The sequence below is a fragment of the Desmodus rotundus genome, chromosome X (assembly GCF_022682495.2).
Source record: "Desmodus rotundus isolate HL8 chromosome X, HLdesRot8A.1, whole genome shotgun sequence".
NCBI lineage: Eukaryota > Metazoa > Chordata > Mammalia > Chiroptera > Phyllostomidae > Desmodus > Desmodus rotundus.
In genome coordinates, this window is record NC_071400.1 from 81,382,953 (window position 1) to 81,407,113 (window position 24,161).

Below are 24,161 nucleotides of genomic sequence, written 5' to 3' on the forward strand. Positions count from 1 at the left end.
ACAGGGTGTGCAAAAGCAAGTTTACAGGTGTTCGTAGGCAAAGCACAGCATTTATTCTCAAATTACTATTTATTAATTAGTGTATTATTTTCCATATGAATGACTGTAGACCTATTTGTGCCACCCTCTATGTAGGTTTGCCTTGAGTAGGCTGTTCAGCCTTAACGATGTGTCTGGTGAACAAGCCACCTCTGGGCCAAAAAGTATATTTGACAAGGATTTTATCCTTGTTCATAAATATTTTACGTGAGACCTCTCTTTCATCTTTAGGTCCCAACTGCCTGAGAAATTTGATTATTTTTAGTGGTCCAAGAACAAAACCAAACACAAAGCCCCCAAATCAGAAACTGTTTGTATGTATTAAGAAGAGGCAACCCTTTGGTGTCAGTTCAATCACGAATGAAATGCTATTCTGGGAGAGCATCACCCTGGCTTGTATGGGGGTAATGGGGCATGGGATTTACAGATTCAGCAGTAAGTGAGAGATTGAAAAGGTACATAGCTTTTCCCCGACAACTTTGCTTAATGAAACCCTCACTTCGTGGTGTGAAAGGAGCTTATCATTTTCTTTTGACACAAATCATCTTAGTTTTTGTCTATTTATTTAATAGTCTGTAATTTGCAGTAATATATTCTTTTTCTCTGGCACTGTTGTGAAGTAGCAAGCAGAAAATGCTACCAGGAAATAGGTTAGCGTGGATCCCAGGAATCAGAGTTGTCTCCCTCCCTCCCTCCCTCCCTGTCTCGTATTTTCTGCTTTGTCATGGTATAGCTGCAGTGCAGGCATGTCATAGACTTCCACTGTAACCTTATAGTCTCTCTAACTCTTGTATATCTGAAAAGTTTCACCATTATGTTCTATAAGACAATCTCACTGTATTTTTTAAAAGCTAGAGGGGATGATGGGAAAGAGGCTATTCATCAGCAAAGTTGATCAACATGCTATTTCAAATGTTCACTCTGGACGTTATCACCAACATTTTATGTATTTATTTATTTTAAATATTTTATGTATTTATTTTTAGAGAAAAGGGACAGGAGGGAGTAAGAGAGGGAGAGAAACATCAGTGTGTGGTTGCCTCTCACGTGGCCCCCACTGGGGACCTGGCCTGCAACCCAGGCGTGCGCCATGACTGGGAATCGAGCCGGCGGCCCTTTGGTTCACAGCCCGTGGTCAACCCACTCAGGCACACCAGCCAGGGCGTACATTTTAAATTCATGCTTTTACTGTTTTGCAATTCTTTTCCTTTAATTATTCTTGTTGGTGTGAACCTTTTGGCATAATATTTATATATAGCATTTATGCAAGATTCTTACTAAACATGTGATGAGTTATCATGATTTGAGAAACTTCATCATTTCCAACTTTCATAGCTTTTTTTGTTCAGAATGACCAAAAAATAAATAAATAAAGCATATGTATGATTCATCTCATGAGAGTTAGAGTTAATATTACTTCAGGCCCTAATGTTGGCACGTCTATGAGTCAGCAATACATTTTTTCTAGTTTGTAATAAAAAACTCTAGACTAATTAAAATCTCACTGATGTTTCACCACCAGATAATTCCAAATTTGAATTTTTCCCACTTTGTTCTCAACTTAAAAAGAGAAAAGAAGAAAGGGGCGTTATTAATTGCTCTTCCTCTCTGTCCCTACAGTCCTTCATATTTTTTAACTTATCATTGGGAAACATTTCCCTGGTCTCTTCCCTCCACCTGTCTGGTCTATCTACATGTTTGTTTTCCATCATTTCGGAGAGAATTGTCTTGCCAGACTCCGAAGGTCCCTTACCTGTAAAAGACAGAGAGCAGCATCTATTCAAACAACTGCATGGGAATCGTCTATCAGTTACCTTTGTTCAGTAGTTCCTTGTTTCCCAATTGAGGGGCTGCCTTCCCACCTGCCTCACACACCCAGGAACATTATCACGGAGCCTACTGATTCATTCACACCCTTGGGCTAAATGGGCCACCCCTGTGTCCCTGTTGTTTTGAGTATGGTAATGAAAAGATTTAATTGGATATTGTTGAAAAGACACAGAGGGTAACTCAATTTTCATATGTGGCTAGTCCCTTTCCCTCTGTAACCATATGCTTTCCTTGATGAGAAAATTGCCCTCTCCATGGTAACAATACAAAAAAAAAAAAAAGCTTCCAGACAGTTGTTGCAGATAAAGGAAGTCAAAAAGTAGAAGAGCTTTAAAAATGAGAAAAGGAGGAAGAGAGCTGGGAAGAAAGCTTCATGCGTAGGGCTAGGGGTGGAGACGGCGCAGGAGAGAATGAAGTTGAATGAGCAAAGCCGAGCCAGGGAAAGCTGGTGTCTCTGTGTCCGGGAAGACAGTGCCCCTTCCTTTCCTGTGGGCTGTCGCTCCCTAGAAGAGAAGGACTTTATTGTGGAATTCTTCCAGGATTCCCTCCTGAAGCACTGCTTGTCATGAAGCAGCGACACTCTGGTTTCCTCAGGGAGTCACAGTTCATTAATTTTTTTTTTAATATAACACTTTTGGGAGCTCCCGTTTCCACCTCTTAATAGGGCCATTCGAAGGTACTTTGGATGACAGGGTGAAGGACATGGGACAGGACACTTCTCCTAACTCTGAAGACCTTTGGTTATAGCAAGTCAGCCCCCCCACCCCAAGCAGCATTCTCATTACTTTGTGCCTCTTGTACAGTTTTGCTGCCCTTGTCACTGGCTCTCACATAGTACGGAGCCAGCCCAAACAAGGATGTCACAGCGTGACAGGCAGTGTAATGCGAAATGACTGCAGAACCATCGTGCTAGGCTGAATAATGGCTTCCCAAGGAGATCTGAGTCCTAATCCCCAAGACCTGTGAATGTGTTCTTCTTACGCAGTGAAAGGGACTTAGCAGAGGGGTGAAGGATTTTGACGTGGGGAGATTTTCGTGGATTATCCTGGTGGGACCAATATAATCACAAAGGTTCTTGTAAGAGAGAAGGCAATGTGCTAATACAAGGACAGTCAGAGAGAAATGAGAAGATGCTAACCTGCCGGCTTTGGAGGTAGAGGAAGGGGCCACGAACCAAGGAGTGCAGGCTGCTTTTAGAAGCTAGAAAACGCATGGAAATGAACTCTCCCCCAGGGACTACAGAGGAGCACAAGATCCCCCGAAGCCTTGATTTTAGCCTGTAAGGCTCATGTCTGGACTGCGACATCCAGAAGTGTAAAATAATACATTTAGGTTTCTCTAAGACCCTACATTGTGATAATGTGTTACAACAGCCATAGGAAACTAATACAGCCATGAACATTGAAAGATAACCCATTTTGCCATTTTAGTATTAGCTATCTCATTGGGGTTCATCTTTTCTTAATTAAGAAGAGGAAAAGCAGGGTGTAGAGAAAATGTCACAAGCCCTCCATTTGAACCATAGAAACATGTATTTCCAGATTTAATGACAGATTTGAATGTAATTGTGTGGAATAACAGCAATAAAGCAGATCGGAAAGGAAAGTGTTCACTTGGACATGAAGTTGGAAGAAAGTGAGGAGTAACAAACCAATTGTGTAGTTTTCTCTTCTGATTTTTTGTTCTGCGTGTGTTTAACCCATGGCGCTCTGCTTTCGAAAACGAACTGCAGTGAAGCCTTGATGCATTTGACGGCGTGAGAAGCATAGTCACAGGAGCAGGGGAGTGAAGAATGATTTGAGAAGAGAGAGTGGAGAAGCTTGCCGAGAGGCCTGGGGCATGCAGACGGGGCTAGGCTTAGGAGTCAGGCAGACCTGAGTCCAAATGCTTTCTGCTCCTAACTGGCAGGCTGGCTTTGGGGGAAATTACTCATTTCTCTCTAAGCCTATTTGCTCACATGTAAAAACGGATATAATATTCAGCTGGGTAGAGTTAGTATCAGGATCACATAATGATGTTTGTAAAACATCCTAGTGCGATTTTTGCTACATTGTATCCGCTTAAGAAATTGTAGCTACAATGCACTGGAGGAAAACAGTGGGAAAGGAGATCTGGGCCATTTTATTCCACCTTCACGACCTGTTAGCTCTATGACCTTGGGCAAACTATGCAACCTCTCTGTGCCTCCTTTTTCTTGTCTTTCAAAGAAAGCGGAAGGACCTAGCTCAGGTGGTTCCTATAAGTTAATATTTGTAAAGAGCTTAGGACAATTTTTAGCACACAGGAAATGCACAATACCTAATTGTTGTTATCCTGTTGTAATTGTTACACCGTAGGAGTTTGAGTGGTAAGGCAGTGAACTTTTCCAGGAGTGGATCGACAAGTTGTAGTGGATATGTCTGGTGAATGCTATACTTAGGTGGATCAAGGTTAGGGGCACATAATTACTATTAAAAGATGGCAAGATGGATATTTATTCAACGGAAACAGCTCAGTCAGTTGCATCTCTCAGGTTTCCTGGCTTTCTCGTGGTTTTATCTCCCATTTTGTGCTGCCCCTTGTTCAAACCTATAATACTCTTCACTTCTCTTTAATAACACATGCACTGTAAGTTGCCTTTGTTATTACTTGTGTGTACTTAGCATCCCTTTTGTGAACCAAAAGCTTGAAATTAGCTTTACCTTTAGCCTTCCTAGCTTTGTAAAGTTTTGATTGAAGTGAGGATGTCACTCACACCTGCTCTGGCCACAGTCTGGGAGCAGTCTTCCCCGAATAGGTGGGGGATTAATAGGAGAGGGGGGGAATATAGGAATTCAAGTTGAGGTAATGGAAACTGTAACCAACTGACAACACTGATTTACTTATTATTATTAGTTTTTGCCTCTGCCCAGTCTTATGGCACTAAGGTGTCAGGGACGGCAAAAGCTAATCAAGCTTGCTCCCCTCATATAAATATAACAGAGAAGAGTGGCTAGCTACAGAATTCTTAGCGCAACCAGGGATTACTGCTTCTGTTTAAATTGCTGGAGATTTCTTGAAATGGGTGTTAATAATGCAAAACACTCCCAATACAATAGAGAATTAAACTTCACTCTTCCCAGTAATGTCAACAGCCTGGTTAGGTATGCAGCATTCCAGAAACCATTTAAGAACTGATGATACTCACACTTGGAGCAGATCTCGGGCTCACAGTTAAGAAGCTGCGTGCATTTTCCTATCAAACAGAACATGAAGTTTCCATATTCCTTGGAATCAGCTTCATTTGAGCCATGCGTTTGCTTGGAACTATGCCACATAAAGCCATCCTCCCAAGCTGGTCTCGTCTCATGGGGCAGTGCAAGTGTGTGATTTACTGCCACTGTGTGCTACCGTAGACGCATTTTTACAAGATAAGAACGAGTAGGAGGAGCCAAGATGATGGCAGAGTACGTGGGTGTTGCACTCACCTCCTCCCAGCACCAAAGCAGAATCACAACTACAACACAGAGCAATCAACGTGAATAACCAACCAACTGGTTGAATCAGGAAGAAGCCAAAAATCAGAAGCAGTAATCAAAACACTGCCAGCAAACAAAATTCTTGGCCCGGATAGCTTCACAGGTGAATTTTCCCAAACATTCAAAGGAAAACTAATACCTCTCCTCAAACTATTCCAAAAAATTCAAGAGGAGGGAAGACTTCCATCCTCATTCCTGGATAAAAAAGCGTTTTACGCATACGCAATGGAATACTGCTTGGCCATAAAAAGGAAGGAAATCTTAGCTTTTGTGGCAGCATAGATGGACCTGGAGAATATTGTGCTAAGTGAAATGAGCCCGCCAGAGAAAGACAAGTGCCATATGATCTCACTCATATGTGGGGTCTACTGTACAAAGTGAACTGACAAAATACATACAGACTGACAGCTGTCAGAAGGGAGTGGAGTTGGGGGAGGGGTGAAAAACGGTAAAGGGATTAGACAGGCAACAGTATGGTGATGACCGGAGGAAATGAAGGGTCAGAGAGGTAGAAGAGGATAAATGGGGGATAAGCGGTGACAGAAGGAGATGTGACTTGGGGTGGTGCACCCACAATACAACATCCAGATGACGTGTTACAGCATTGTACCCCTGACACCTATATAATTTATTGAGCAATAACACCCCCAATACATTTAATTAAAAATAACAATAAAATAAAATTTGAACCAGTACAGTCATGGGAATTTGAAAGTGTATCTGAGATCTTCCCCATAGATACGCCCCTCCTTGGAAAAGTTTCGATTGAGTGAAAGGCTCTTATGCTCCTACAGGGATTAGATATTCTATTATAACTTTTATATCCCCCAATACCAGTCTGTTCTTTGGTTATTGAAGAAAGCTTTTATGTCATCAAATGCTATTTTTTGACAGAGAAGCAGAATCATTGTGTTATTATAGAAATTTTCCTCTTAACAACGGCCAAAATAAATAGCCCGTCTCCCAGCGCCTCCGGATCAGTGTCTAACACCTCCCACCCGCAGCAGCACTTCCCCACCAGTGTATTAACACTCCATAATAGCAACTCTACTCACCTACCAAGAAATGATCTTCGCAAATGATGTACAGCTAAGCCAGGGCTCAGATGCACAGCGCCCCATCAAAGGTACATTTCTACCTTTGCCCCGGTCATATAATTTCCGAGAAGAAATAGATTAACGTCTGTCTCTGCGAACATGCAAAGTTTGTCGTCTGTTTTTAGGCATGAGATCAAATCATTAAGCTTTTTCCCCCTTCTATGTGTGTGTAAATGGTACACGTCACCCCATTTTGATGTAAAAGACAGCAAAGATTTGCACACACCTCTCTTTTGCGTTCCACCCTGTGGGAATGCATGCAGGTGTGCCTGAGGGCTCTCTCTGTCTCATTTTAGACTTAGTTGCAGATCTCAAAGAGGTCTCCAGACCATGAAACTCTCCTGCCTTTACGCGAGCACGTGATGGTCTACTGCCCACGTGTTGTCTTCACCTTGTAGCGCTCAGGCTCGGTGGGGCCGCGGGGTTGAGACCTGATGGATTACCTGTGTTCTGCCTATCAGATTCCTCAATGGCTGTTACTATAAAGAATCCTGGACTAGCTCTCCATGACTGATTTCTGCCAAAGGCATTTGAATTCTTACACACAGATTTATGGCTCTAATCTCCCCGAGACTGGTTGATATACATGTAATTATCTTCATTTGTACAGAGGAATAAAGTGAGTCTGATCCTGCCCCTCTCTATGCAACCTGAATGGAACATCTGTGCCAATTATTTTGATAATTCAAGTCCTAACATCCGCCATCTGAAGACAGGAAAAGAGCCTTCGGGGGCTTGGATTCTACCAGTTGATTGTGTACATGAATTGAACTGCCTCTAGAGAATTGCTTATTTCCCACTTCACTTGCCATGTAGAGGCAGCGTCACAGAACAGTCAGATCTCTCGCTCTGCCTCAGTTTATTGGTGGGTGCAGTTGGCAATCAAAACCAAGGTTCTTGTCTCAGTATTTAAGTAAGGGGCCTCTCTAAAATGTTTTGGAAACATGAAAAGGTTGAATGCACTTTCAGCATAACCTTTCATTTGCTTCAACTTTTCATTGTGGTAGGGATTAGTACAGTGCTTGTTAAATCACGGGTTCCACCTTCCCTACAAACAGGTGGCATTATCCGAAAACCCATTTCCCAAAGAAAATACCGCAGGTCTCGTGCAGTGATAGCTCGAAAAGGACATGGACAGTTAGGTTCATAAAATATGGCATCCGGATATATCCATAGTCCTTATTACTGCTAATGATGTTTGAAGTGATACTTCTGGAGAGATGCAGGTCTCCCCCATATTCTGAAAATTTCTGTTACTTCTTGACAGCAGAATTTGACACAATATTTCAAATGTTTATACTTCTTTTGTAACTGAAACTATAGTCCCTCTCTCCCCCACCCAATTTATTTATTTATTTATTTATTTATTTTACAATCAATGGGGCTAGTTACATTTACTTTGCTTATATGCAGTAGAGTTCCTTTCTCCTGAAATAAAACAATGCATGAAATTAAATTAGAAATGTTTTTGCATGTTCTTCTAATGGGAAATTGAATCAAAGGGGATAGGTGAGGTTTTTATTGGATTGTTAAAATTTGGTTTTCTAGTCCCCTCTTCTTAATGACTTTGGGTGTAAGAGTGCAGGGATAATATTTCCAAAATGCCACGTTTCCTGGGGTATTCCTCTGTTCTACAGCCCCCAGTGACTCCCCATCGCTTTCAGCGTAATATTCATTCACCTGATGTTCAGAGCCCCCAGTGTCCCTTACCAACTTCATCACAGTCGTCATAATTCTGTTCCCTACAGAGCTGCCCTCCCCACCGTTTCCTAAGCACTCCAGTGCATTCAGGCCTCCCTGCATTGGGTTAAGCTCCATCTGTGTCCTAGAATCCCCTCTTTCTCTTTCCTGGGTCATTATTAATCCTGTCCATCCTCTAAGTAATAGTTCAGGTTTCTGGTCCTTTATGGCACTTTCCTGGAGCAAGCTCATATTAAAATTCCATTCTTCAGAGTCTCGTTAGCATAGTCTGCAGTCTATAGGCCGTTACATCTGTCATTTGCATATTGTCTTCTGTTATTGGCTAACTGCACGCGTGCATACGCATGGGTAGGCCTGAAGGTCGCCTCCTTACAAGTTCATTGTAAGTTCATTGAATTCATTGAGGAGGCTCTTTCATGCCATCCTCCATCACCCATAAGGCACACTCCCTACTGTAGTGTTCTGTGCCAATAAATATTTTCTATTCATGTCATAGATCAGTGTTCAATTACCTGTCAGCTCTAGTCTCCTTTATCTAGAATTTCTACAGACTTAGGGCAACTTCTTTAGGATGTAAAAATCAGGATGTTCTGTACCAGGAAAGATAATATAAATAATGCCCTCAGATAGTCATATTTCACTACTTATGTCATGCAATTTATCCTCTACTTTATTAATTTGGTCCACTTATAATTCAGTTTGCTGAATAGGGTACTCTGATTTGATAGAACAGAATTTATCTTGATCAGTTGAAGTTAGAATGATTCCAAAATGATGTTATTCAAGATAGAACAAGAAGTCAATAATGGAAAATTTGAGCAGGAATAATCCCAAAATATGTATATCGCAAAATGATTTCAGATTTTCCCTTTCATCAAGTACATGGAGGGAGAAAATTATATCACTTATTTCATTGGGTCATACTATCGAAAGCCTGAGAATACGATGCATGTGACCAAAATTGGTCTTAAAACTGCCACAATTATCCTTTGTCAATATGCTAAATTTATGGAACAATAGAGTTTCAAGAAATGTGAACAATGTAGAATAACAGATCTAATGTTCAATAGCCAAAACTATCAGTGCCTTTTCTATCAGCTTAGAAATGTATTTGCAAATCATTATCAAAAATTGTAGCCTAAAATTCTTCTTTCTTCTTGACTTTGAATTTGTATTTCAAGATCCCCAATTTAGACCACATTATTTACTCCCTGGCTTGTGTAACTGAATGGAGTTTTCATTTCTGCATGCTAAGAGTTTCATGAAATGGCAAGCAACTCAATCCTTTTAGTTTTCTGTGACGGGATAATTTGAAAATGGTCATCATAATCTCTTTTTCAACAAAGGGAAAGAATTTACTTTGAAAATAACATATTAGTAGTAGATTAGCTTTCTATTACAAGAAAAACCTCAAACTTATGAGGCTTAAGACACATTTTTTAAGCCCCCAAGAATACCGACAAATGGGAAATACATTGTGACAGGTAGAGAAATACATTTCACAGACTATCCTATTGAGTTTGAGTTTTATAATAATTTCTTTTTTTAGTTTTTTTTTAAAGATTTTATTTATTTCATTTTAGAGGAAGGGAGGGAGAAAGAGAGGGAGAGAAACATCAATGTGTGGTTGCCACTCGTGTGTGCCCCACTGGGGACCTGACCTGCAACCTAGGCGTGTGCCCTGACTGGGAATCGAACCGGTGACCCTTTGGTTCATAGGCCCACACTCAATCCACTGAGCCACACCAGCCGGGGTTGTTTTTCTTTACCATTCACTTTGGTACTTTTGCTGGACACTTTCTCAGGTCCTCTAACTTCCTGTTCTATCCTGAGAGGCTGGATGAGATACACAATGCTTACTCATTGGTTGAGTCCTTCTAATGGAAGGCCCCCACAGAGCAGCGCATGAAAGGACAGTGACTCAGGATGGCTGGGTGCCTTTCCTGACTGACTGTCAAGCGGTCCTCTCCCTGCAGCTACTTCTCAGATTCTATTAACTGTACCCTCCACTTAGCCTTCCAGGCCTTGAAGAGGAAAGGCTCCCAGTTCCAGTTTGAATGAGTCATTTGTGTATTGCAGGGACCCTGACTGATTCAGTATTTCATCAGTTACATAGTTAATTTCCCGTTTTGTCTTCCCATTTATTCACACCTGTGTAATAATTATATGCTGCTATATCATAGCTAGGCTATACTACAGGATAGCCCAGGTACTTTGTAACTGTATCGTAGCTCTTAAGTGTGTGAGCTCTACCATTATGTGTTAGACGTTCTGCCACTCATTAACCTGTGATCCTGGACAAATTGCTGGACTTCTTTTTCTTTCATTGACCTTAACTGTGAGATGGGGATAATAATAGTTCCTACCTCATGGAATGTAGCGAGAATTAAATTGATCATTTTTTTTAAATTTAAAACTTTTATCAGGTTCTTATTAAATAACAGGAAATGGTGCAAGCATTTTACAAATAGTAACCCTATCCTCATAGCAAACTTAAGAGGTAGATACTCTTATTATCCTCACTTACAGTGGTGGAAATGAAGAAGAGAGCAGTGAAGTAACTTGGTGAAACTAATAAAGCAGGTAAATGGATTCAAACCCAGGCAGCCTGACTCCAGCGTCCATTCTCTTACCCATTACTTTATGTTACATTCTTCTGCACACGTAAGTGCTCAGTAAATAAGTATGCTGTTGTTAATACTATTTCCCACTGTATTTGTTGTTTTCAAGTCTATCATTTGCTAAATTATGAATTTATTTTGAGGAAAGAAGCCAAGTTTTATTTGTCTTATGTGTATTAGCCAGGTGCTGGGCCTACAGTTGTAGGTACGTAATTGTGGAATTAATTACTAGTTGTTTCCCACATAAATTTCCCAAGGTCTCCCCCAGCCTTGGGAACAACTGATGTGTAGGTAAAAGTGGAAATGAACTTGACATCCCAGCATCCATTCTTGTTGCCAGGACCACAGGTTCCCCTTTTAATCCCAAGTTCTTTCCTCGGATGTTTCACCACTCTCTTTGCAGGCCCCCTGCCTTGCTTCTACTGCTATTGAATGACTTTGCTTCTCCAAGAAACAATAGTTTGGATAGGGTCCCATCTCAGCTGACTACCAACTGTCCTGTTCTGCTTTCCCCAAAGCATCTATTTTTCAGCTTCATGACTCGGCAAGAGGCATCTGATTAATGTAATTTAATTCAGGTTCGAATGTGTTTTCCCTCATCACCAATTAACTAGCATTTCGGACAGGGTACAGAACCTTTATTCTCTGCTAACTTCAGGATTGAGGTCGGGATCAGCTACCTAATGTATAGGGTCCAACTACAAATAAAAATGCAGGTCCCCTCATTTAAAAACTCATAAAGGGCAGTGGCGGCACAGAAAACCAGGCATGGAGCCCTTCCATGTTCAGAGCCCAGGGCACGGCGCAGGCTGCACCCGCATGAGATTGGCCATGATCAAGGTCTCTGCCTGCTCCAGGCACTTCTCACTGAGACAGGTTGGAATTTGTTTCCTGTCTTAGCTTTGCTGTCTGCCACGTCTGCAAACTGGCCCAAAGTTCTTCTCGCATGTCTTCCAGGAAGCCCAGTGGTTGTTACACACGAAGGCTTCCTGGGGCTTGCTTCAGTACCCTGGTGTACGTGAGCTGTATGCGTATCATGGAAGCGCGCCATTACTGCGTACATCATCTGAATAATCTTCTCTTCCTCCTATTAAATTCTAGGCTCATTGAAACTAATGGCCATGCGCATTTTTTTTAGTAGCAGTTTTTTTACTGTCATCTTTCAGTTTTATTATTCTTTTCCATGTTAGTGAATTTGCTGAGGTGACGCTGGTTAACCCAATTATATAGGTTGCAGGTGCGGAATTCTATAACACATCATCTGTACGTGGTACTGTGTGTTCACCGCCCCAAGTCAAGTCTGCCTCCATCACCATCTATCCCCCTTTACCCTCCACCACCTCCCTCTACCTCCCTACCCTTATTGCAGGAGGAGTGGGGATTGCAGGGAGTAATTTAAAAAGCGGGGGGGGGGGGGGTAGCAGTTGTTTTTAATAGAGCAAATTTAAAATATCAATTCACTTGAATGGAATCTTAAGAGTTGTGTTAATAATGTCCAGTAATTGTGAATTACTCATCCACTTGGTAATACAGAGTCATCATATTATGTGCATATGAAGAAGCTTAGGGCCCTGGCTGGTGTGGCTCAGTGGATGGAGCACTGGCCTGTGAGTCCAGGGGTCGCCGGCTTGTTGATTTTCTGTCATTTTAAAATCATATCAATAATTAAAATAAAATGCATGTTCAAAACGTATTTTTGAATGAACGAAGGACAAAAGGGTAGCCAACTATAGTTGGGGAGTTTTTATGAAGAAATCACTAACAGAGGTGCTGGTAGAACATTCAGAGAAGTGGAGAAATCATGCCAAGCAGGAAATATCCAAGCTAGTTTAAAATGTAAATGAGAAATGAGCAAGTGGACAATAAAGATAACTTTGGATTTGGCCAGTCTATTTGGAAAGGCTGCCAAATGCCAGAGCAGAAGCCAGAATGAAGGTGCTCAGTGAGGCAGTTGAAAGCTGGGCAGGGGATCAGCATCCTCACAGGTGAAACTCTTTCAGTTACGGGAGAGGCTGCAGTTAGGGCCTACCTGGCTTACATGCTTACTTTCTTACTTCCATAAAGTGGTTCTATAAACTATTCACCTTGTCAGTCTTCCACGCTAATTGTTAAAGTTGTAAATAAAAGGGTATACGGTCTACATGTTTACATTATGTGTAAACTTAATTCCTATTTGTTTTCTGAAAATGGAAACAACTGAAATTCACCATGGGCCTTTGTCGTAAATGTAATTATGTGAACATTGGAGAGTTTTGTAGAAAAATATAAAAAATATGGACAGATTGTTGTTAAGGTCTCTTCTTAGACATCTCAATGCTAAATATTCAGGTAAACATAGAGTTTTCTATTTGAGTATTATTTAGGTAAAATTCCATTTTAACAAATACAGTAACAAAGTGTAATTCCAAGAGCCTAAAATGACCTACTTATAGTATGTATGGCTTCACTGTTAACTCTCTTTTTCATAAAATTACTATTTATAACCACTTCCTTTAACCCTGGGGGGACTTAGTAGGATTAATGACTTATGATTCACTTTGTATTTGAAGGTTTTTTTTTTTCCTTCCATCTTTGCTCAGCTAGTGGAATCCATGATGAATTCTCATCTCCAAGGGGTAAGCTGTATTTAGTAAAGCCCCCTAGCTGGCTTATGATTCCGTAGAAATAGCATTGATTCCTTACTGCTCTTGTATTTGTTCCTTCTAGAATGATAGACTCCATGTAGACATGCCCAGTTATCATGCTTATTTGCAGTTAAGCATGTAATGCTTTTAGTCCTGTTCACATCAGTTATATGTGCAGTGAGTATCTGGCCTCACGTCGGAAAAATAAATCAGCATAATTAGCATTCTACCTGTTTAGCACGACAAATAGAGACAGCTACAGCCGGAATGCAGAAGCTGAAGAACCGAAAAGGATGGGAGGTCAAATGAGGATGGGGACTAGAGACAAAACATAGGTTTTGAGACAGTAGCATCCGCTAAGAGCAACAGATTGGGGGCAGAGGACAGAATTTTGTAGATGGATACTTGGGAGGGAGGTAGTTTGAGTACTGCTTAGAGCTAAGGTGTTTCATCATCCGTGGGTGGTTTAGTGGGACGGAGATGCAAGTCACTGCGTTTGAGAAGTTAGGGGATTATAAAGCTCAATTGTCAGGTCAAAGAAATTGTAATAGCAAATAAATAGAATACGCTCCAGAGAAAACCGAATGAAAAAAAAAATTATTTTCTCACAGCATGCACGGGTTCCATTCATTAGCAGGAAGGTCTTTCAGTTGCTGTTTTTTATAACACCTTAAAGAAAACAACACTTAAATGTATGCTGTATTCAAAGTCTTCTCTTTATTTGTGGGGGAAAAAATCAAAGAAGAAAATGCCCATTCTGCTCTACTTAAAAACCACTATTTAATGAGTATTTTAGTGTCTTATAAATTCCATAGCAATATGTATTGTTTTTGTACCATTTCCCTTTTGAAATGGATGTTTGTTTTGCTTGACTAAAGAGCGGTATAAAGAGTTATGATTTTGTTCTGAAGTACTTTGGAAAGCATGGTTTTATTACAATTGTGAGTCTCCTTAGATTTTTTAAGGAGGCTGCTTCAAAGGCTGTCATTAGTAATCTTCTCAGGTGCCTACAAACCATGTGTCTGTCAGCAGAATTAGAGAATCACCCAACCCGAGAACAGGTTCCACAAAACCCTGAGACCTACTTTGTTCATTAGAGAGGAAAATGGCTTGTTTTAAGTCTCAGTTGACATGCTTGCTAATGTCAGTGGTGAAAGCTGTTCGTTGTGGTCAGGTTTAATATTTAGAGCCCGGTAAGGTTCAGATTAAAGTTGATCGAGTTACTTCCACACACACTTCTTAAACAAACTTTGTAACCCTAAAAGAAGGGGGAAAAAGGTATAGCCCACATCGAGTAATGTATCCAGAAGTGAGAAGCAAAGAATAGCCTGGTTGTTTGAGGGTGAATTAATATTAAGTCAAAGGAAAATAATAAAGATAATCTTTGTTATATAAAAATGCCTGGGTATCAAAAACCATAAATTTTCATTGAAATTACAGAAAGCATTCCTAAGGTTTTAGTTCTCCACTATAGTTGTAACACCTGGAAGAGTGCCGAGGACTTGGTATTTATAAGATGAAAGAATGAGTGAGTGAATGAAGGAATGTGTACTCTCTGCTAGGTGTATTTAGAGTTCTTTGTTCAATTTGAAGGGAAGATTTGACTTCATATGAGGTATCTGGATAAGTCTGGGTTTTTTTAAATCTAATGTATTAAACATTTAAGAGTCAGGAATTCCGAAGCACCCTTTCAGCTTGCTATGTCACAGATGACCAGAGTTTAATATTCTAACCCTGGAAAACACGTTATTTCGTAAAATCTATCTAGTAGTATATATGGTTCCTACTTTAAAATTTGTTCAGTACTCTCCAACCGACTTATGCCACTTACCTCAATAGCTGTCTTTGGCAATTTGTTCCATATTTCAAACACCCTTTTGTGTGAAGAAACCATAAAACTTAGAAACCTGAAAATTGGATTTTTCTTCTGAGCAATCACAGCTTACAAATGTGGAAAATTTGTTAAAAGTTAGCCCCTCCGATTTTTCAATACTGAGAAAGGGAAGTGTTCAAAATAGATGTGCAATGTTTGGATAAGTTCTCCCCATTAGTTTAATGCTACCAAAAGCAATTGAGCTTAAATCACAGGGCCTAGCTTCCTACCTCTTCACCAAGGAAGCACTCCAGAATGATCAAAATTGGGCTTTTCCTAACAACAAAAGGCCTTAGAAAATCTGCAGCAGGCAAAGGACATAGCAGATGACAAAGTTTCAGAAGCTTTACTACCTACCACATTGCATCTCTTCACTTTCATCAGCCCTATGAGGCGGTAGGAAAACTATTGGATTTAAAACTATAAAGAAGTCTGGCTTGGTTATTAGTGTAGTTACTAGAATAAAAATGAGAAAACTTGTGTAAAACCTGTCACATAGTGGTTACAAACTAACAACAAATATTCATATTTCCGAAACAAAAATGTATTAAGTTTTAGAACAAGAAAGGGGAGATACATTTTCTCCCCCAAACTTCTTTGTAAATATCACTGGGATTTTGGCCCTTTATGTAAAGAGCATAAGATAACAGAGATAATAGATGGACACTTGAAGGAGGGAAGAATTTCTTAATGATTAATGTTGCTATCTATGAACACAAAACATCTATTTCTTGGCTTCATTCTATTTGGTACTTTTGTCTAAAGTGTGTTAAAGTCAGGTGTAATACAGAATATGAATACTTTCCAAACTTGCCTAATCCTAAAAATTAAGTGGAGAATTTGTTAGAAATACAGATTCCCAGCCCTCCTCCCCACTAATTCATTTGTTGTGGGAGGGGTTGAGGCAAAGGAGTTAGGTGATTGTTTTGGGAGGCGACTTTGAAGAAAGACTGATTTAGCTCATTTGTCTCACGTCCTTTATAGGTAGGGAGTCTCAGGTACAAAGAAGTTCAATCATTTATATCCCTTAAATCACTTCTGTGCTTTTTTCTGTTTCTAACACATACACCTTAATTTTGACACCACACAGAATGAGATTACAAGTATAAATACCTATCTGTCTCTTAAATACATGCTCATATTTCAAAATTACATTTCTTAGTCATGGCACTCATATATCGGGTTGAGTAAAACGAGGTACTTGGGAATGACTGTCTCAGCTCTTAAAATAGTGGAGCAAATCTATAATCAAGATTTTCATTTGAAATACGTTTGGTATCTAAGAATGAAACACATCTCTTGTTAAATTGTTCTCTATGAAGAGATTTATATCCCGTAACATCTTCTTTATTTCTAAAAAGTGCTCTGGTTGGTTTGAAAATCACACTTTACTTTGTGTTACATGACAGGAATGCACGATGCTGGAGAATCTCATGTTAAGTTATATTTATTCCTTCAGGCCACACTGCAGGATTTGGAACAGAGGCGCCCCCAGTTGGAAGAACTCATTACTGCCGCCCAGAATTTGAAAAACAAGACCAGCAATCAAGAGGCTAGAACAATCATTACTGATCGAAGTAAGTCTTTTCACAGGCACGTGAAACTTAAGGAAAAAATGTGTGAAAAGTTTCAATAATGACTTAAGTCCACGTACCTCCATCACGTTGATAAAAAGAGTGCCAACGGGTTTTCCATCACAACTGTTACACTAGGATTTTCAGTCCACAATGTTGTCCTTCCATGACAGTGTAATGTCCCGGAACGGAGGAAATAGAAAGTTCGTCACTGCAGACTTACATAGTTGCAGAGCGTGGCGTGGTGCGCACAGTAAGCACGGTGGGGCAGAGCATCTGCTCCTCAGTTGTCATCCATAGGACCTGGTGTCCGTGGAGATGCCAGCCTCCCCCCTCATGTCCTTGGTTGCTGGTCCACGCAGGCAGTTGCTTCCTGGACCAGCTTTTACACCCGTCTACAGTGGCACTTTCAGATCTGGGCAGTTCTCTGTGACTTTGATGCCCCTCACTGTGTAATATCAGAAATCAGCCTATGTACATATGTCCCCTTAGGCCAGACTGGGGTGGGTGGCAACTTTGGGAGGCTGTAGAAGACCCATCTGCCTAGATATTGTGCGTGCTCTTTTCTTCTTTTCTTTTTCACAGAGTGATTCAAAGTGACTGTACATGGAGTCGGGCAGAGGGGACTGAGGGAGGAGTAGGGGAGACTGTTGCCCGTGGTGTTCTGTCAGAGGCTCTCCTCGGGAACGGGGAGGCCGGGCTTACCTCTGTGCTCAGATTCTCTCGGGTCTCCCTAGGTTTCTTCCCTGGCTTCCACATGCCTTCCCCCCAGGGACACAAATCAATAGTGAACTTTCATAATTCCCCCGCAGCCCCTCCCCCCATTTCTCTCCCCTCAATCTGAGGAATTTTCTCTGGTGCAGGAGTAAAGAAAGCCTTCTTTTAAATGTCTTTTTGCCTTCTGAGCATTTGGTGGTGGACCAGGTCTAGGCTTCTGAAACTCAAAAATCAAGAATCTATATTCTGTTTTATCAACACTTCCCTCAGGAGGTGGAAGCCGGATGCCTGGCTACTTCCTAGGTGTCTGTGTGTATATGAAATCTTTGCAAAATCCTGTGCACTAAATTTCATAATTCCCATTTTATAGAGAAGAACCGGTTTCTGAGAAAGGTTAATCAAACTGCTCAAGCTTACAAAATAAGCAAATAACAGAGCACGGAATTTGCAAATGTCTCCTTCTGGCTCGAAAGTCTGTGTTCCTTCTAGTCCTCTTACGACTTCCCATCTTCTTTTGTTGTTTTTGTTAATGACCTCAATCACCAGGAGTAGGATTAAACACTCTTTCGATTTGCAATTATGATGTCTTTCCTCATTTCCTAAAGACATTTCCTCTTTCAGCGGCAGTGATTGTTAATTAAAATAGACTTTTCTTGATTTTGGAATTTTAACTCTTTACTGACGCACAATGGATTTGAATCTGTGGTAATGTATTGGATGGGTAGCCCTGGCCGCTATAACAGGTTAGCTCCTAAATTTTGGTGGCTCACCACAGTAGAGGTTTACTTTTTGTTCTGGTGCCTTGCACAATAAGGAGCCCTCTATGAAGCCTTTCAAGGACCCCAGTCCCCTCCATCTTTTGTGGCCAGAATATCAGCTTCCTATGCGCTTAATGGGCAGATGAGTGCTTGTTGGAATTCGTTATGAGCCAGGCCTGGAAGTGGTGCCTGTTCACTCCGCTCAAGAGTATGTTAGCTGAACCTTGTCACGTGGCCACACCTAAACATCAAGGGAAGCTAGAAAATATTGTCCAGTGTTGAACCCAGGAAGAAGAGGAACTAGTTTGGTAAGGAACTAGTCAGTCTCTTCCACAGCTGATTCTGACTAGAAGAATGCACTGAAGTTCTAGAGCTATGTGTAAGTTACAGGATGTGACTTCTCTAACCAGCAGGGCAAGAGCAAAATTGCCTTGTGAAGATCAACTTAGAGAGCGGTTCGCTTGATATGGATAGTTAGTGTTTCCTCCCTCAAACTGGAACCATGCGGCTTCTCCACCAGGTTGCAACACGCGGGCCCTAAAGAGTGAATCTGACTTGAGTGTCAGAGTGCATTCCCATTACGCAGTTAAGTGTTCTGTTTCTTGCCTGAGAAATATGGAAATCTGGCAAAGATCTTCCTGCAAATTTGAACTTATTAATATATAGAAGGTCATTTGTTATTTTACTAATGAAAAACAACTATTTTTTCCCTAAAAGGAAAATAACAATTTATTTTATAGTATCCATTCAACATCGTCTAAACATTTTTCATTGTCTGTTGCAATCTTTTTTGGATATCGTATTGACTTTTTTTCGTGATGTGGATTAAAACTGAGTGACTGCAGGCCAGGTTTGTATCTCTCTGCTAATATGAAGTGATTTGAAGAGTTCTGCTTTTGGAGCTTTTGTCTTTTAGGGATGAGTACCTTTCTGAATCTTTGCAGCATGGGGGAAACATTCCAATCCAAATGGTCCAAAAGAGCATTCTTTTAAAAAGCAAGTGTTTGTTGAGACATGTCAGGTTGCTTATTAAGAGCCTAAGCCAGAATCATAGTTTGAAGTATGCCTGGAGCCTCCGGTGCTGGTACCAGGATAATTCCGACAAGATAGCCTTACCTAAACAATGCCATTTGCAGCTTCAGTTTCTCTCTCCATTTGAAATCCATGAAATGGGATGGAAATTCAATACTTGTAAAGTTTCATTCATGTTCAAAATAGAAATTTTTTAGGATAGATTTGGTTTTCAGGGAATGAGCAGAAATAAAATACTTGCTTGTAAAATTGTATTTTCTTATTTGACGATTTCAGTGTTCCTTTTTATTGTCCTGAAACTTCCAGAATCCTTAGAAAGGACTCTGCTAAATAAAGAAAAATATTCAATAGGTGTATCATACTATATTGCAACATGTTTTCCTCCTCGGTAAATCCCAATTCATAACTTGGAACAGTTGGGGAAATCTATACATAATTACTACATTATGTCAGGAGAAAGGCCCCGCGAAAAGCAATTCCTCTCTACTGGTAATAGCCATGGTTACTATCTCAGTAGGTCTCCAAAATCCAACATGTTTCACTGTGTAAAACTATTTTCATGCTATCTGTTTTCAAGTGATTATACTGATGGAGATCGTGTTGTAATAATCTAGGTGAGAGAGTAAATTTCATTCTAATTGTATTCAAATGAGAAATTGTCAGTGCTGTTTCCGATGTTCAGTCTACTCATTTTCCTTCAATTCATTGGTTGCTTGAATGTGTCAACCATTCCTGGTCATTTTCTTCTCCAAAACGGGTAGGTCAGGGGTCCAAAACCAGATGAGATAAGGATGTAAAACTGTGTCTTTCTTCTGAATTATGCAAAATTCTTGTTCATGTTCATTACTACTGCAAGTCATAGTACCATAATATCTCACATAGCAGTGATAATACCCACCATTAGCATTTTAAAGATCTGTAGCAATAGCACAGAAGGGTTTTCAGAGCAAGTCATCCAGGCTGGCCACTTACCAGTTTTGTGACCCTGAACAAACAGTCTCAGTTTGTTTACTCTGATTTCAGTTTCCTTGGATATTGAATAAGATTACCGGTACTTGTGTCTACCTCAAGACTGGGAGAATTAGATAATACAGAAAGAGCACTTAGGTCAGACCCACAGTAAGAGCTCAATGAATGTTAACTCTTGTTATTTTAATTATAATTTAATTGGGTTGTTTCAGTGCTTAGTGGGTAAGCATTTAATAAGGTCTTTGGTAGCAATCTGGTTCTTCCCCTGAGAGGGAGGGGGGAGAGAGAAAGAAAGAGGGAGAGACAGAGAGATATGAAAGAACGAATATGAGAATGAATGAATGAGGAGAAGGAGAAGGTTGCTTCAGAAAAGATAGAATAAGATATATAAATGGAATTAAAAATTTGGAAAAGCCCTTATGTGAGTGATACTACAAAAAGCAACGTAATTCATTTAAAATATTTACTATAACCTCAGGAGGTGTAGATATTATTCTCATTTTAGAGACAAAATACTGAAGCTCAGAGAGCTTACGTAATGTGCTTAGGGTCCTAGGAAGATGTCAAGAGAGGAACTGGGATTTAAGCTCATGTCTGCATGATTCTACAGCCTGAGATACACCAAATGGAAAGGGCTGGTTAGTCAAAACTAGGAAGGAATACTAATTTCAGAACTTAAACTATGGGGAATAACCTCAGTTTACTATCATCTGGGTATCATTTTTTGCTGCTCCCATTTATAGTTTTGTCTTCTATGCATTTGGGTAGCTAATTATAGGCTTGTCTCTACATGTGTTGGGAACGTATAGGATAGTGGACCTTGATAACCTTCTAGATGCTCATTAAATGGTACATTCCATCAAGGGGAGATGAATTTGGTACATAGAAACTGGCGATGGGAGAATATACAGGAGCTGTAGTACAGGGTCTGGCAGAAGTAAGGCCTGCTTGAGTGTGGTTGGCAGGGTAATAATATGAGTGTAATAATTTATAGTTTTAATTTGAACACTTCACCTAAAATGCCATAGGGTGTGCTTGAGTACGATATTGTTATGTTATTGAATGGCACGCTTATGATTTTGTAATAAATGAGTTCATAATTAAAAAGGGCATTATTTGTGCTAGACCCTGTATGGCCTTTTATCAGCTGAACCAGGAGAGGGACTTCTGGAACAGAATGCCAGGTCTTAATAGAGAAGTATGTCTTTTAGAACCACTTTTTCAGCTAAGGTTTTTTCAAACCAGTTCGGAATTCTTTGAGAAATTTGGTGACAAGGTATAAATTTTAAGAAAATAAATTCATATCCTACTGCTTAAAGAGCTGGTGCACAGGGCTCTGGAAGGGAACAGCTCTGTTGTACGAGAATAAAGACACTCTCACAGGACGTTTGAATTCACTGGCAGTTTTACAGCAGCTTTGTCAACCCATCATTCATTGCTGCAACCAAATGTATGAAACCCGTCATGGTGAATAGCAACGTTGTTGTTCTCCACATTTTAATGAAATCCCTCTTGCTAATGAAATGCCAGCCAACATCTTCCTCACAGGTATTGTGTACTAGAGAGTTGCTTATTTTAGAGTAAGCGGAGTCAACCATATAAATTCCCTTCTTTTGAAATCTAACACCTGCTGTCAACCTGTTCTAACTAGGAGCCGCTCTCAAAATTGATATCCACCTGGATGCCCCTCGCTGGTAACCAATGAGTTCAGTTCAGTAAATATTTGAATATTTACTCTATGCTAATTAATACCAGAGGCGATGCAGGGGGGTACCAGGAGGAATAAGATTCAGCCTTGGCCATTAAAAAAAAAAAAACTCACCACCATCAAATTTATTTGGACAAGTATATCCGGGCAAGGCAGTCTAGGATAAGTACTTCAGAAGAGTGGTATTCGAAAACGTTGAGAGAGAGCAAGAGGCGGGGAGATTGGCTCTGAATGAGGGGGTCCTAGAATGCTCCCAGGAGGTTCGATTTCTTGTGGTCATGGATAGGATGTTGAAAAGCAGGAGGAAGCTGGAGAAGGAAGGGTATTTCATGAAAGGATGACAGGGCATTACATAATCAGACTTGGGTTAGCAGTGGTACAACGGATGAATGTGCAGGAGTGGGGGGGAGGGAGGGAGTGATGGGGCAGAAGGGGGGGAGGGAGGGAATGGGGAGTAGAGAGAGAGAGGGAGTAAATGGAGTCAGTGAGACCATTTAGGAGGCAAGAGAGCCCCAGCTAGAGCAGTAGCAATGGAGTGAAAAGCAAAACCTGAATTAAGATAGGCGGGGGCGCTGCCATTAACAGGATTTGGACATTGACTGGATGTGTAGAGTTGAAGATCTAAGAGAGAGCTTGCCTATTAAGGTTTTGACATTCAGTGGTTTGGAAGATAGTGATGTCATAACCAGAGACAAACTCAGGCCAAGGAGCTGAGTACATGTGATCAAATGTGGTTAAGATACAGCCAGTGAGCATGATGGGAAATGGTTGGAAGCACAAGTAGAGATTACAGGAGCAAAGTCACCTCTCTACAGATCGGGAAGTTACCCCGAGTGGATGAGCTTGCCCACAGAGAGGATGCCGGGTGAAAAGAAAAGTAGGCCTAGGGAAGAGACTGCATTTAAGGAATTTCAGAAGAGTTAGCACTACGCCTCCCAGTGGCAACTTACTGTATAGGTGCATTTGGACAAACACTGAACAATGAGTTTATAGGTATTGCCCTGCAGTTTGTTTTCTATCTTCCGCTGTGCAGCCAGTCTAATAAGTTTCTTCCTCGTTCTTAGTGATACTTGAAATATGGTAAGGAGGCATAGAAACCCTTTAGCTGAGAGTGTAAGATTGCTGTGTTTATGTATATTAAACCCTCATTATACCAGGGCAGGCGGTCATTGCCATTTGCCATCCAGGTCTAATGAACTCTTTGCTTTTTTTTTTCTAACATGTTCAAGTTATTTTTCAAATACTTTGCAGAAGTAAACCTAAAGAAATAGTAAAAAAAAAAAAACCCAACTGTATTAGACATTTTAATAAGAATTTACGCACAACAAACTTCTATGGATCAAATAAATTTGACAATAAATTATAAATGATTAGCCTCCCTCATCATTAGAGCAAAACACACTAGTTCAAATTCTTCAAGCAAAATATTATGTGATGAAGTCTTTCCTGTTGAATGACTAACTAGATTAAAATACCATTTTTTCTCTCTGCCTTGATAAATATATTGTTAGCTCATCGATCCTTGTGTTTGGGGAAAATCCATCTAGGTTATTACCATTTGAAGACTCACCGTCTAAAATTTCACCTATATGATCAATTTCACCATCATCATTAGAGTCCAAAATGCTGGTTTCTGTCTCTGCATTTATCTTCCATTATGTCTAATAATTGTGAAATGTCTTCCGCTGGCAATTTTCTTATTGACATTATGAGAGTACAATGGAAAGCATGTCCAACTGTGTGCAATGAAAGCTAAAAGCAGACTCCAAAGACGGTGTTTCCAGTATTATTTTATATCTTCTTAAAATATGATGCAGTGTTTTAGGCAATGAATTAAGACTAAAGGGCGAAGATCTATTTCACTATTGTATCATCCTTCTAATAATTCTATCATGCTTCCATTTATTAATCATTTTTGCATACTTAAGATAATTTCAATAATGATGAAATAGCAAAATGCTTCCAAATATAGAAAAAAATACGATCACTTAAGACTATGCAGTGTAACTTAGGTTTTACGGACGAGTTCAGCAGACCCACCTATGGTAACTGAAAAATGAAATGGTTTTATTTAAACCGTAAGTAAAACTATCACTTGGTTTTTGACAGACCATGAAGGAA

The 24,161-nt window shown here is 40.2% G+C and overlaps 1 protein-coding gene across 6 annotated transcripts in view; it reads left to right on the forward strand.

The window, feature by feature from the left end:
• The window catches only part of DMD (dystrophin), a 1,965,474-nt gene that overhangs the window by 1,380,911 nt on the left and 560,402 nt on the right, over positions 1–24,161 (forward strand). For 5 of the 6 annotated variants that reach the window (XM_053917632.1, XM_053917633.2, XM_053917631.1 and 2 more), the window contains one exon: positions 16,742–16,859. In XM_053917632.1, the coding sequence (XP_053773607.1) occupies positions 16,742–16,859 (118 nt within the window). Of the gene's footprint in view, positions 1–13,368; positions 13,401–16,741; positions 16,860–24,161 lie in introns of those variants that run through there. The other variant, XM_045192972.2, reaches the window with a different exon arrangement.